Source organism: Eptesicus fuscus, chromosome 1 (assembly GCF_027574615.1).
Source record: "Eptesicus fuscus isolate TK198812 chromosome 1, DD_ASM_mEF_20220401, whole genome shotgun sequence".
NCBI lineage: Eukaryota > Metazoa > Chordata > Mammalia > Chiroptera > Vespertilionidae > Eptesicus > Eptesicus fuscus.
In genome coordinates, this window is record NC_072473.1 from 54,834,096 (window position 1) to 54,848,982 (window position 14,887).

General features: G+C 41.2%; 1 protein-coding gene across 1 annotated transcript; it reads right to left on the bottom strand.

Annotated features, from left to right (window-relative positions):
• Positions 1-648: 648 nt before the first annotated feature.
• On the bottom strand, positions 649-1,177 carry LOC103300719 (60S ribosomal protein L23a-like). Its single transcript, XM_054716664.1, has one exon. It carries the CDS (start codon positions 1,164-1,166, stop codon positions 696-698), a length of 471 nt encoding a protein of 156 aa, XP_054572639.1. The 5' UTR covers positions 1,167-1,177; the 3' UTR covers positions 649-695.
• Between the last annotated feature and the right edge of the window lie 13,710 nt (positions 1,178-14,887).

The window sequence follows — 14,887 nt, forward strand, 5'->3', positions numbered from 1 at the left end:
TTTCAGCATTTCATATAATACTGGTTTGGTGGTGATGAACTCCTTTAGCTTTTTCTTATCTGTGAAGCTCTTTATCTGCCCTTCAATTCTGAATGATAACTTTGCTGGATAGAGTTATCTTGGTTGTAGATTCTTGCTATTCATCACTTTGAATATTTCTTGCTACTCCCGTCTGGCCTGCATAGTTTCTGTTGAGAAATCAGCTGACAATCGTATGGGTGCTCCCTTGTAGGTAATTAACTGTTTTTCTCTTGCTGCTTTTAATATTCTCTCTTTGTCTTTTGCTCTTGGCATTTTAATTATGATGTGTCTTGGTGTGGTCCTCTTTGTATTCCTTTTGTTTGGGGTTCTGTGCACTTCCTGGACTTTTAAGTCTATTTCTTTCACCAGGTGGGGGAAGTTTTCAGTCATTATTTCTTCAAATAGGTTTTCAGTATTTTGCTCTCTCTCTTCTTCTGGCACCCCCATAATTCTGATGTTGGTACACTTGAAGTTGTCCCAGAGGCTTCTTACAATATCTTCAAAATTTTGGATTCTTTTTTCTTTTTGCTTTCTGGTTGAGTGTTTTTTGCTTCTTTGTATTTCAAATCTTTGACTTGATGCTTGCATTCCTCTAGTCTGCTGTTGGGTCTCTGTATAATATTTTTTTTTCAGTGTAAAATTTTTATATTTAGAATTAGGCAGCTGGACTCAGTTTAGATGATTCCAATTTTGTTGGCAACATCCAAAGCATCATAGTCAGGAGCCAGTCGAACATATGCCTTCTTCTCGCCATCGGGCCTGATTAGGGTGTTGACCTTGGCCACATCAATGTCATAGAGCTTCTTCACAGCCTGTTTGATCTGGTGCTTGTTGGCCTTGACGTCCACAATGAACACAAGTGTATTATTGTCTTCTATCTTCTTCATGGCTGACTCGGTAGTCAGGGGGAATTTGATGATGGCATAGTGGTCAAGCTTGTTTCTCCTGGGTGCGCTCTTCCAAGGATATTTAGGCTGCCTCCGGAGCCTTAGTGTCTTTGGCCGTCGGAAGGTGGGTGACGTGCGGATCTTCTTTTTTTTGTGGCTGTGGACGCCTTTTAACACTGCTTTCTTTGCCTTCAAAGCCTTTGCTTTGGCTTCGGCTTTGGGAGGGGCAGGGGCTTCCTTCTTAGCTTTCGGCGCCATCTTCGTAAAAAGGGTTTCTGTATAATATTTTTTATTTCAGTCAGTGTACATTTAATTTCTAGTTGGTTTTTTTTCATATCCTCGAGGGTCTTGCTATATTTATCGGCCTTTTCTAGGAAATTCTTGCAAAACCGTATAACCGTGGTTTTGAACTCTATATCCAGTCATTTGTTTTCCTCCATTTCTTTCGTTTGTGATGTTTTTTTTTTTGTCTCCACATTTTCACTGCTTCCCTGAGTTGGTAGGGTAGCTTTGTGTGCTAGCTGTCCTATATGGCCTAGTGGGTCGTTCTCCCCAGTTACCTGAGATGGACACTCTTGGTGCACCCCTTTGTGGACTGTGTGTACAGCCTTGTTGTAGTAAGTCTTGATTGTTGTTGGTATCACTGGGAGGAATTGACCTCCCGGCCAACTGGCTGTGATATCAGCTGTGTCTACACTGGGAGAACTGTGCTGGAGACAGCCTTATGGGACCAGACTTGCAAAATTGCAAAAGCCTCTGTGCTCAGCTTGGATGGGGTGGAGTCTCAGGGCTGAGCAGACAGCCTTGGCTTCCTGTCAGCCCTGCCCTATGAGGCCCCTTGGTCTCAGTGTCTCTCGGTAATTGCTGCAAGCACCTCTGAGAGAAAGCCGCCCTCGAGTTTCCCCCACTGCCAGACAGTCCAGTTTCTCCCCCAATGAATCTGGATTCCTAGATTCTCGCCCGGAACTGGAGTTCAGAGCAGTCAGGAGCTTCCGGTTCCTTCCAGCTAGAGAAAGCCTGTGGCACACTCAGCAGTCTGTCCTCTCTGTGCGCACTTGCGCGCGCCTCCAGACTTCTACCTTTCGCAGTTCCCCTGAGTTTCTGCTTGACAGTCCAGATTCCCCCCATAAGAGCGTGGGTCCCCAGGGGATTTCACAGAACTGGGGTTCAGTGCAGTTGGGAGCTTCTGACTCCCTCCTGCTAAGGAAAGCCAGCGGCAACCTCAGCAATCAGTCTTCTCTACATGCACTCGTGCACTCGCCTCCAGACCCCTGTCTGCCGCGGCTCCCCCAAGTCTCCGAGTCTCCATGTGCCTTTCTCTCTACCTGACAGTCTAGACCCCCCGTATGAGCCTGGGTCCACAGGGTTTTGCCCAGAACTGGGGTTCAGTGCATTAGTGAGCTTCCTTCTCCCTCCCACCAGAGAAAGCCAGCCAGGCACTCAGCCGCCCTTCCTCTCTGCGCACGTGTCTCCATACCTCAGCCCTTTGCAGCTCCTCTGATTCTCCGTGAGCTTTTCTCTTTCCTTCTAGTTGTAGAATTTCCACTCAGCTAGCTTTCCTGTGTTTCTGGATGATATCCATTTTGTCTTTTATTTGTAGTTTTGAAATTGTTGTGTGAGGCAGCAGTTTAGGTGCTTACCTATGCCGCCATCTTGGTTTCTTCTTGAAAATGAATTTTGAAAACAGTCAGTGTCATAGCAACTTGGAGGAGTGCTGGAGGTGACCTCAGAACACTTGGAGGCTGAGTGGCACCATAGAGGAGCAGAGAAATGAATTTAGAACTACTGAAAAGTGTTCTCAAAGCTTTCATCACATGAGTATCTCTTTCAGAAATGTTGTTATATCTACTTAACATCTGTATTAATAGTAACACTATTTTTATTTATATTATCTCACTTTAAAGTTTTTAATACCTATTTGGCCTCATATATCCTAAATCATCATCATCATCATCATCACCACCACCATAATCATCATCATCAGACTTGATGTGCATTTTAAAACATACATTAAAATGAAAAATGTGTCACCTCAAATTGTCTCTTATACAGAGAGGTACATGAGGCACATTTTGGGAAAAATAATTGTAGGGATTGTTCTTGGACAGTTGGTGCCCAGGCTCTGCTAGCCTCTACAGCCTCTAGTATCTGAGAATCTTGGATGGTACACATACCTCCACCTATCTCCCATCATCTGGCTTCCTCAGCCCAATCTGGTTCCCATCTCTGATCATTCAGTTCACAAGCCTTTACTGCTGATGTCTACAATGGGCTAGGCCCTGTGCTGTGTTCTGGGGTCACAGAGGAGAACAAGACATAGTTCTGCCCTCAAGGAGCTTTCAGTCTAGCGAGGAACGTGTATATAGAGACTAAAACATCATAGCCCATAGCAATAAGGCAATAAAATACCAGTTCATACAGAATGTCAAGGGCATACAAAGAGAGGGCAAGGAAGGCTTTATAGAGGAGGTGGCATCTTGAAGAGCAAATCAATAGAGAATATTCCAGGCAGTAGGAACAGAGCAGGATGTATAAAGGCAACTGTGGCCAGAGCACAGGATGAGGGTGGGGGTTGGGGCAGCGCAAAAAGTTTGGGGAGGTGGCTAGAAGCCACAGGATTTTTTTGCTAATCCTCACCTGAGGATATTTTTCCTTTGATATTTAGAGATTGTGGAAGGAAGGAAGGGAGGAAGGAGAGAGAGAGAGAGAGAGAGAGAGAGAGAGAGAGAGAGAGAGAGAGAAAGAAGGAAACATCGATGTGAGAGAGACACATCAATTGGTTGCTTGCCGCACAGCCTGACTGGGGCTAGGGAACAAACCTGCAACCCAGGTACCTGCTGGGTATTGAACCCACGACCCTTCAGTGTGCAGGCTGATGGTCTACCACTGAACTACATCGGCCAGGGCTGAACGATATTTTAAGATGGAGAAGACGTCTAACTAGTGTGGTTTAGGGCTAGAGTAAGTTTCACAACTGTTGCCCCATTACAGCTAGGCTTGAGGGTCTCATTGCTCTACCTGGGAATGATGGCAGAACAAAAGATTTCTATGAGGCATGCGCTGATATGGATGGCTGATTTAATTTTAGCTCTCACTTGTCAACTGTCATCAGAAAGCCTTTTAATGACAATTAAGTATAATCACCAATTACCACTTGTCTGCCCCTGACTTGAATTAGAACCCAAGGTTGTGGATTAATCCCACCAGGCTTCTGGCATTTACAAGATATCAGCACTTGAAGGATATTACTCTGATGGTCAGCGTGCTCTATCTTAGCTTGCAAGGGACTACTGCAACCTCAAATGGAATTGAAGCAATTTCTAAAATAGCCTGTGATTCACTTTTTCTCCCCTCCTGTGCCTAAATCTGCTAGATTCATGTGGAGGGATAGGTGCAAGTAACTGAGGTGACATCACAGAAGTAGGCTATTTGCCTGCCAGCCAGCCAGCCTGTGGAGTGGTTTATCTGCTGAGCAATGCCTCCCAGGCATTTTGGAGTAACAGCTCCAGGTTCTTTGGTCCATGTGCTTTATTCACATTTCTTTTTCAGACAAAAATTCTGGGCTGGGAAATTCAGGATAATGGGAATAGCAGTGGCAGGAAGAATAATACAGCCTTACATCTGTATAATGCTTTAGAGTTGTGAAAGCTATTTGTTCCATTTTGCTCCACCCAAACACCAGTGAGAAATGGAAGTTGGGATTTTAGGTCTGAACTGGAGACAAATTCTTGTTCTCTTGCGAAAAGGAGCTAAATGCTAACATTTCCTATTCACCTCAAGGCACATCATAATTAGGCCTTGGATGCCACCAGAAGGTCAGAGAGACACCTTTCAGATTCTAGGTGCTTCCTGGAAGATAAATTCTCAGGACAATTGCCTGGCAGGCATAATCTATCCACCACGCCATCCTGATTGAGCCAGTAGGAACTGGCAGTCTTAGCACTGCCAACTCCTTCTGCACATTCTGGTTTACAGTTCCACTGGTCCCAAAGAGCTTTACTGGAGCCAAGGGCATGCCTTCTAACTGTGGAGCCATGAAGGTAGGGTGTGTCATGAACATCTGGAAGTGCCAACAGCTGCCAGAGTAGCTCAAGGGCCTGTGAAAGGAAAAACTGCAATTTGAGTCACGTCAGTCATCACTGCAGATCCTGAAGTGAAGGTCCACTGAACCCAGTCGTGAACAGCTGAGGACTGGGGTGGAGTGCTTCTTTCCTTTGAGGAGCCATAAAAATAGTTCTGCACTGGTCTCATGTTTGCTCCAGCACCTGGTTCCAGCATAGCTTGGAGTCCGCTGTGCTTCAAGTCAGCATGAGGTCTCCCAGCCTAGCTCCCTTCCTGATCCACCCTAGCATAATAGCTGTCAGGCCAGAAACTAAAGGGGTGGCATACTCTTGCTTGGCCCTCTTGGTTTTAGATTAGGTGTGTGTGTGTGTGTGTGTGTGTGTGTGTGTGTAGGGGCTGGTGGGAGACAATGATAGAAGCAGTGATCCACAGATACTCAACTACATTTCGAGGGTGGCAGGTGCTCCTGTTCTTGTTGCTGCCATAGCTGCCACCACCACTAGTGCAAGACCATAGGTGCTGGTCAGTGCCACAAAAACATCATTTTTGTAAACCAAAATGCTGCAATCAGGCAATTCTGTCTGTTGGAAATTTTGGTATAGAAGTGACCCTTTTGAGAGTTGAATATGTAAGCCTATATGTGGAAAATGATTGGCAGAACAGAACATCATCCCTCCAAAGGACAGAGGCCTCCAAGAACTTGTTTTCCAGCTCATGGGGGATATGTGTGCCTATGAAAATAGATTAAGGATCACCGTCTCAGCCTGTTTTAGAGATGTGAATAAAAATCTTGGCTTGGGACTGCCTCCTCTCTGGTTGACTGATTTTTCAAATGATTTGTATTTATTAGCTAATGAAATTAAAGTTGTAAAAATGATAACAGAAACACAATAAATCTCTCCCACAACTGGCTTTTCTATGTCACTATGGTGCATTCCTCACTTTGATTATTTCAAAGTCTATTATTTTGTTCTCAATTATTCTGTTTTTCTGGTACAGGAGAAAATAAATTTGTTTTATTTTCTCTTATTCATGCACTCAATTATGCTCTTCGGGCACATTTAATCACTTTGATGTTTTCATTTTATGGCCTGTCTCTAGGCACTTCAGCTACATTGCTGCCAACGGGCAAGCAGGACTAATTTGCATGTCACAATAGACTTGAAATTCTAACTCAATTTAGAAATCTTTATGAAATCTCCCTCCAAAATGTGCTTGAAGCTGCAAAGAGGCAGAAGTATTTTGGAAGCCAGGAGCCTATAATGATGCTTCCCTTTCCAAAAACACTTGAGAGCTCTTTGGTGGCCTGACTGTGGATTAGGGATGTCCCTGTCCCTGTACAGCAGAGGAGTCCAAGAAATGGGATGCTGCAGAGTTTGCTCCGGAAATTTGTGGTAAGAATCCTCCAAACACTGCCCCTTGGCAGTGAGTCCAGGGAGGCTGGGCCTGCCTACTCTGGCTTAAAATGCCCCTCAGCACTTCTGGATTTGGACGGCTGTGCTAAAGACAGCACCTGAGTCTCAGTTGGTTAAGGGCCTCCGGGAAAACTGAGAGAACTGTCAACAGCTAGGCATTCCAGAACCCAGAATGGTTTATCTTATTTTTTAAAATAAGAAGGTCCAACCTCCTTTTTGCCCCTTGATTATTTTGGGGCTAAAGGCTGGAGGGGAATTCGTGATATAATTGCTTTAGGCTTGTACTTTGGACAAACAGGAAAAAAAGCTTAATTAAACACATTAGAGGCCTCCAACTGTTCTTCAAACATTCTTGGTTTGTTGTATGCCACAAGCAGCAGCTCCATCAGGCAGAAGAAAAAAAATCCATATTTACTCTTCCAAACTTTGAGTATGATCTTCAGTTTCTTGTGTGGAATCCTAACTCCCTCACTTACTTTCTGTGTGACTTTGCACAAGCTAATTAACCTTCCCAAGTCTCAGTTCTCTCATCTGTTAAATGGGGATAATAACATCATCTACTTCAGAGACAGATTTGCTTCCCAAATTCCAATACTGTAAAAAATTTCAGCAGCCAGGCCCGTGTGGCTCAGTGGATTGAGCATCATCCCATGCACCAAGAGGTTGCTGGTTCGATTCTGGTCAGGGTATATGCCTAGGGGGAGTGCAGGAGGCAGCCAATCGATGTTTCTCTATCATCAGTGTTTCTGTCTTCTCTCCCTATCCCTTGCTCTCTCTCTCAAAAATCAATGAAAACATATTTTTGAAACATTTCAGCATATTCATGTACCACTTATATCTCTCATACAGACTCCTTTTGAACTTAACCTCATCTTACAATGATATCTGTGAAATCAGAGTTTGATGAGATAGTTATAGTTCTAATTCACATTAAAACATATACATTAAACACACCAAATTTATTCCTGCCTCGGGATCTTTGATCCTGTTTTTCCATTCATCTAGAATGATCTTCACCTCAATTTTTGCAAAGCTCTTTCCTTACTTCATTAAGCTCTATTCCCAAATGCCACTGACTCAAAGAGGCCTTTACTGATCACCTTATCTAAAAGGACCCCTTCTGAATTTATCAGTAACCAACATTAAATATTTATTTATTTTTTTATTGTCTATCTTCCCCACTAGAATATAAGCTCCACTATAGGCAAGGCCTTTACCTGTCCTATTTACATTTCTATCACCAGAGGCTAGAATAGGGCCTGGCAAATATTAACACCAAATACATGTTTGTTGAATGAATGAAACATTAAAATAAAAAAAGTTGGCCTAGCAGTAACGAGGCTCCCCTTGCATCCAACCAGGGTGGTGTCAGAGAAGGCAGCGTGGAAAGCCCACAGTTTCATCCCTACTCAATGGCAAGGAGGCCCACCCACCACTGTGCCAGTAGAGGTCACATGGGGAGCAGTAACAAGGTGTCATTCCCATTCCTGGCCAGGTTGGTATCAGTGAAAATCTCATGGGGATCCCGAATTTCTACTCCTGCCCAGCAATAATGAAGTACCTGCCTTCCCGCACCAGGCTGTCAATGGCAGCTGAGTGGGGAATCTAGCTTTTATCTCTACCTAGAGGTAATGGGGTGATGCCCCACTCCCCTGCCTGTGTAGTGTCAGAGGAAGTATGCTGAAACAGAAGATTTAAATAAGATGCAGGGCCCTGGCCAATTTGCTCAGTAGTTAAAGTGTCAGCCTGTGGATCAAAGGGTCCCAGGTTCGATTCCCAGGGCACATACCTTGGTTACCTTGGTAGGGGCACATGTGGGAGGCAACCAATCCATGCATCTCTCTCATGTCACATTGATGTTTCTCTCTCTCTCTCACCCCTCTTCCCTCCTCCCTCCTTCCAACTCTCTCTAGAAAGCAATGGAAAAAATATCCTCAGGTAAGGATTAAAAAAATAAATAAGATGCAGGGTTTTATAAAAGTATTTAAAACATTCAGGTTATGATCACTCATACTAAGAACAGGAAACCCTCAACTTGAATGAGAAAAAGACAATCAACAGATGCCAACATAGAGATTACATACTATTAGATGTTGGAAAGATCTGACACGAAGTTTAAAGCAACCATCATAAATGTACGTTAGTGAGCAAGTACCTGAAACAAATGAAAAAGTAAAAGTCTTAGCAAAGAAATTGAAGAAATAAAGAAAAACTAAATGGAAATTGTAGAACTGAAAAACATAATGAGTAAAGTAAAACTTAACAGATGGGCTCAACAGCAGTATGAAGGGGCAGAAAAAGAATCAATAAACTGGGATAAAATAAATCTGAAAGTCAAGTATAGCTATACTAGTTTCTTTGCTAGTATATCAAAATACAGTTTTTGTATATTGTGCTTATATCCTGTGACTTTGCTGAACTAATTAATTTGTTCTAGGTTTTTCTTGTAGATCTCTTAGGATTTTCTACATAGATCACCATTCAACTGCAAATAGAGACAGTTTTATTCTTTTTTAATCTGTATGCTTTTTGTTTCCTTTTCTTGCCTTATTGTGCTAACTTAGACTTTCACTATTTTGTTGAATAAAAGTGGTGAGAGCAGATATCTTTGCCTTATTCCAGAACTTAGAGGGAAACAGTCTTTCACTATTAACTATGATGATAGTTGTAGGTTTTTGTAGATTCTCCTAATCAAGGTGAGGCAGTACCCCTCTATATGCCTAGTTTTGTGAGCATTTTTGTCATGAATGCGTGTTGATTTTGTTAATTGCTGTTTCAGTATCAGTTGCTACTAATACTGATATATGTGTAATTTTTCTTCTTTAGCCTTTTAATATGGTATGTTACATTGATTGATTTTTCAAATATTGAACCAGCTTTGTATACTTGGATTAAACCCCACTTGGTCATGGTGTACACTTTGTATATAGAATTCTATTTGCTAATATTTGGTTGAAGATTTTGCATCTATATTTATGGGGGATATTAGTCTGTAGTATTTTTGTGTACTGTCATCTGCTTTCAGTATCAGGACAATATTAGAATTATAAAATGAGTTCAGAAATGTTCCCTCCTGTTCTATTTTCTGCAAGATGTAGTATAGAATTGGTATTAATTCTCATTTTTAGTAGAATTCTCCAGTGAGACTATCTGGACCTGGAGATTTCCTTTTCATGAGGTTTTTCATTTCTACTTTGATACCATTGTGATCATATAACATGCTCTGTATAATTTCGATTCTTTTCAATTTGTTGAGGTATGTTTTATGGCCCTATACTAGTATGTGGTCTATCTTGGCATATGTTCTGTGAATGCTTGAAAAAATGTTGTTTGGTGGAGTGTTCTATCAATGCCGGTTATATTTTGTTGACTGATAGCATTGTTGAATTCTTCTATATCCTTGCTCATTTTCTGTCTAGTTCCTTTATCAATTGCTGAGAGAGGAGTGTTGAAGTTTCTAACTCTAATTGTAGGCTTATCTATTTCTCCTTATAGCTCTATCAGTTTTTGTTGCATGTATTCTAAAACTCTGTTGTTTGGTGCTTATACATTTAGGATTGCTATATCTTCTTGGTGGATTGACCCTTTTATCATTGTGTAATGTCCTTCTCTGTCCATGGTAATTTTCTTTGCTCTAAAGTCTATTTCATCTGATATCAATATAGCCACTCCTACTTTCTTTTGATTAATGATTGCATGGCATATATTATTCTTTTTTTAACTTTTAACCTACTTATATAATATTTAAAGTGAGTTTCTTGTAGACATCATATAATTGGAACATTTTTTAAGCCACCCTGCCAACTTTGTCTTTTAATTGGTATTTAGATCATATACAATCAATGTAATTTTGATATGCTGGGCATTAAACCTGCCATTTTAGTTTTCGTTTTCTCTTGGTTCCCTCTGTTCTTTGTTTTTGTGTTTTCTTCATCCACATTTACTATTAATGAGTTATATCTTTGTTCAAATTCCATTTTGATTCATTTGTAGTGGTTTTGATCATATCTCTTTGTATAGGCTTTTTAGTAGTTGTTCTGGGTATAGTATATTATACATGCATATCTTATCACAGTATACTGGTGTCAACTCTCAACTGTATTTTACCAAGTTGATTGAAGTGTAGAAATCTTTTTTTTTAAATTTAATCTTTATTGTTGAGATTATTACAGATGTCCCTCATTTCCCCCCCATAGCTCCCTTCTACCCGGTTCCCACCCCACCCCAGGCTCTCGCCACCCTATTGTCTGTGTCCATAGGTAATGCATACATGCATATATAAGATCTTTATCTAATCTCTTCCCACATCCCCACACACCCCCTTCCCTCCGAGAATTGTCAGTTTGTTCTATTTCTATGCCCCTGATTCTATTATATTCACCAGTTTATTCTGTTCATCAGATTTTTTATTCATTTGATTTTTAAATTCAATTGTTGATAGATATGTATTAGTTGTCACTTTGTTGTTCATATTTTTTATCTTTATCTTTTTCTTCTTCTTCCTCTTTTTAAAGAATACCCTTCACCATTTCATATAATACTGGTTTGGTGGTGATGAACTCCTTTAACTTTTTCTTGTCTGTGAAGCTCTTCATCTGACCTTCAATTCTAAATGATAGCTTTGCTGGGTAGAGTAATCTTGGTTGAAGGTTCTTGCTGTTCATCACTTTGAATATTTCTTGCCACTCCCTTCTGGCCTGCATAGTATCTGTTGAGAAATCAGCTGACAGTCGTATGGGTACTCCCTTGTAGGTAACTAACTGTTTTTCTCTTGCTGCTTTTAATATTCTCTCTTTGTCTTTTGCCCTTGGCATTTTAATTATGATGTGTCTTGGTGTGGTCCTCTTTGGATTCCTCTTGTTTGGGGTTCTCTGTGCTTCCTGGACTTGTAAGTCTATTTCTTTCACCAGGTAGGAGAAGTTTTCTGTCATTATTTCTTCAAATAGGTTTTCAATATCTTGCTCTCTCTCTTCTTCTGGCACCCCCATAATACGGATGTTGGTACGCTTGAAGTTGTCCCAGAGGCTCCTTACACTATCTTCATATTTTTGGATTATTTTTTCTTTTTGCTCTTCTGGTTGGGTGTTTTTTGCTTCCTTGTATTTCAAATCATTGATTTGATTCTCAGGATCTTCTAGTCTACTGTTGTATCCCTGTATATTATTCTTTATTTCGGTCAGTGTATGCTTAATTTCTGACTGGTTCTTTTCCATTTTTTTTTTTTTTTGGCATTCTACTAAAATCCTTGAAAGTTTCACTAAGTTCCTCAGAGGTTTCTAGAAGATTCTTGAGTAACCTTGTAGCTGCGGTTTTGAACTCTATATCTAGTAGTTTGCTTTCTTCCATTTCTTTCATTTGTGATGCTTCTTTGTCTCCACATTTTGGCTGCTTCCCTGTGTTTGTTTCTATGTATTGGGTAGCTGTGAAGTCTCCTTGAGTTGATGGAGTGGCCTTGTGTAGTAGGTGTCCTATAGGCCCAGTGGTTCAGCCTCCCCAGTCACCTGAGGTGGACACTCTTGGTGCACCCCTTTGTGGGCTGTGTGCACAGTTGTGTTGTAGTTTAGCCTTGATTGCTGTTGGTGTCACTGAGAGGAATTGACCTCCAGGCCAATTGGCTGTGGGGACCAGCTGCGACTACAGTGGGAGAGCTGCTGTGCAGGAGACACCCTTATGGAGCAGGACTTGCTTCAGTGGGGCTTTGGTATTCACTGAATCTACCCCTTGAGTGTGTCGTTTATGGATGTGAAGAGTTGTAATTTGGTATGGTCTCACTCTGACCACTAGGCACATTGGCTTTTGGGTCTCCAGGGAGGTGCAAAGTCAGCCACTGCCTGGGGCCATCCAGCAAGAGCTAAAGAGAGATATGAAGATTCCTCCTCTTTGTATCAGGTTTAGAAGTGCCCAGGCAATGACTAGCTGTGAAGCAAGGCAGGCTGGTGCTGGTGCCAGGTCTTAGGCCTTTTATTGATAGGTTTGGGGCTCTCTGACCTGGCTGTAGCTTATTTGACAGGTTTTTAGCCTGAGAAAGGACAGACCATTCATATGCAAAAGCCACTGCACACAGTTTGGGTGGGGTTTCAGGGAATCACCATAGCAGAGCAAATGGCTGCCAGTCAGCCTTGCACCGGAGAGGTCCCAGCACAGGAACTGCGAGCACCTCCGTCTGGAAGAAAGCTGCCCTTGAGTTCCTACCCTGATGCCAGACTGTCCAGTTTCTCCTTGTATGTTTCTGGTTCCCCCAGAGCCTCGCCCAGCACTGTAGATCAGAGGAAGTGGGAACTTATAAATTCAGTTCATGGTGCCAGCTTTTTAAGAGAAACAGCAAGGTCTCCAGCAGCTAGTGTGTCACTCAGCCCCAATCCGCACTGGTTTTTACAGTCCATAATTCTTACAGCCCATAGGACTTCTTTCCTCAGCTCTGGGACCCTGGGCTGGGTGTCTGGTGTGGGGCTGGGACCCCTTGCTCCTCCAGGAAGCCTCCACAGAGGCCATCTCCGTCCCCATTAAAGAAGCGGCACACCAGGGTGCCGGACCAGCCTGTTCCGTGCCTCCACACCTCCTACCAGTCTCAGTGTGCTTTCTTCTTTACTTCTCTAGTTGTAGTACTTCCACTCATCCAGCTTTCTGGCAGTTCTGGATGATAGTTGTTCTGTATTTTAGTTGTAATTTTGATGTGGTTGTGGGAGGCAACAAGTACAGGTGTTTACCTATGCTGCCATCTTGGTTCTTGAAGTGCAGAAATCTTACCTACCTTTAAATCTTTTCTCTCTCTCCCAATTATAATAGAATTATCTTAAATATATCCAATATTTATTTATTTATTTATTTATTTATTTATTTATTTATTTAGAACTATATCAGACAGTATTTTAGTTTTACTTCAATCATCAGACATGATTTAGAAAACTTCAGAAAAAAAAAGAAAAATCTATTGTATTTACCCAGAATTTTATTCCTTCCATTGCTTTCTTTCTTCCTAATGTTCCAAGATTCCTTGTTTTATCATTTACTTTCCATTTCAAAATTACCTTTAGCTATTCTTTTAGGGTAGGTCTGGCAGCAGCAAATTCTCTTTGTTTTTTTCCTCTGAGAATATCTTTATTTCTCCTTCATTTCTGGAGGATATTTCCACTGCATACAGATTTGTGGCTTGACGGGTTTTTTTTTTTTTTTTTTTTCTTTTAGCACCTGAAAAATGTTGTACCACATCCTTTTGGCCTCCATGGTTTTTGATGGGAAAATCACTGTCATTTGAATTATCTTTTCCTTATAGGTAAGCCTTTGTTTCTGTTTTGTGATAGGCCTTGGTGTGGATTTCTTTGGGTTTACCCCAGTTTTCAGTTCAGTAGGTAGGTATGTCTTTTACCAAATCTGGGAAATCTTTAGCCATTATTTTTTCAAATACTTTTTTAGCACCCTCCGTCTCTTTGGTGACATGAATATTAGGTCTTTTATCACAGTTCCACATTGTCCTTGAGACTGCAACAGTTAGCTTGGAGTGAATGAGAATTTTGGAAAGGGAGGTGGTCCTAGGGAGCTAACTGCATTTTCTGCCTTTCTACCAGACAGAAGAGGCTTTACATTCAATGTAATTTTGATATGCTGAGTCAAGGGAGGATCTGTGTTGCAAGACAAAGGGAAGCACCCTGAAATTACTAGAAATACCTAACAAAGGCAATAGCACCTGAGACATGTAAAATATTCACTCTCTAGTCCTTTATTTTTCCAGCTGTGTACCAGTGTAATGACCAAATTTTATAAACAAAAAATTGGGACATAGGTCTGATAAAAGATTATTGTCTTTTTTCTTAAATTGCATTTCTTTTATCTGACTGTAAAATAAATTTTGAAAAAGACAGAAAAAGAATAAAGAACAAGTTAAAAATTACACATAATTCCAATTCTACCACCCAAGATAATTACTGTTACCATCTTTGGTATATTTTCTTCTAGTGTTTTTCTATGCATACCCACACATAGACACAAACACATAGACTATGGATATTTACAAAATTGAGAATATATAGTAATAAATCATTTTGTATCCTGTTTTTCTTTAACTTAACATTGTTATCATGAACATATTCTTTTGTCCACCAATAAGCTTTAAACACTTCTTTTTGTTGTTTTTGTTGTTAATCCTTACCCAAGATTATTTTTCCATTGATCTTTAGAGAGAGTGGAAGGGAGGGAGGAAGGGAAGAGAGAGAGAAACATCGACATGAGAGAAACACATCGACTGGTTGCCTCCTGCATGCTCCCCGACTAGGGCCGGGAGTGAACCCACAACCCAGGTACATGCCCTTGACTGCAGGCCGATGCTCTGACCACTGAGAAACACCAACCATGGATAAACATTTTTTAAAATTGGCTGCAAGAAATTCTTCCATGTAGATGTACCGAGACATTGTATCATCCCTCAAATTAAACATATCAAAACAGAACACATCAAATATATGTTTCTGTGAAACTAACCACCTTCCCCAACAGCTCCCCATTCCA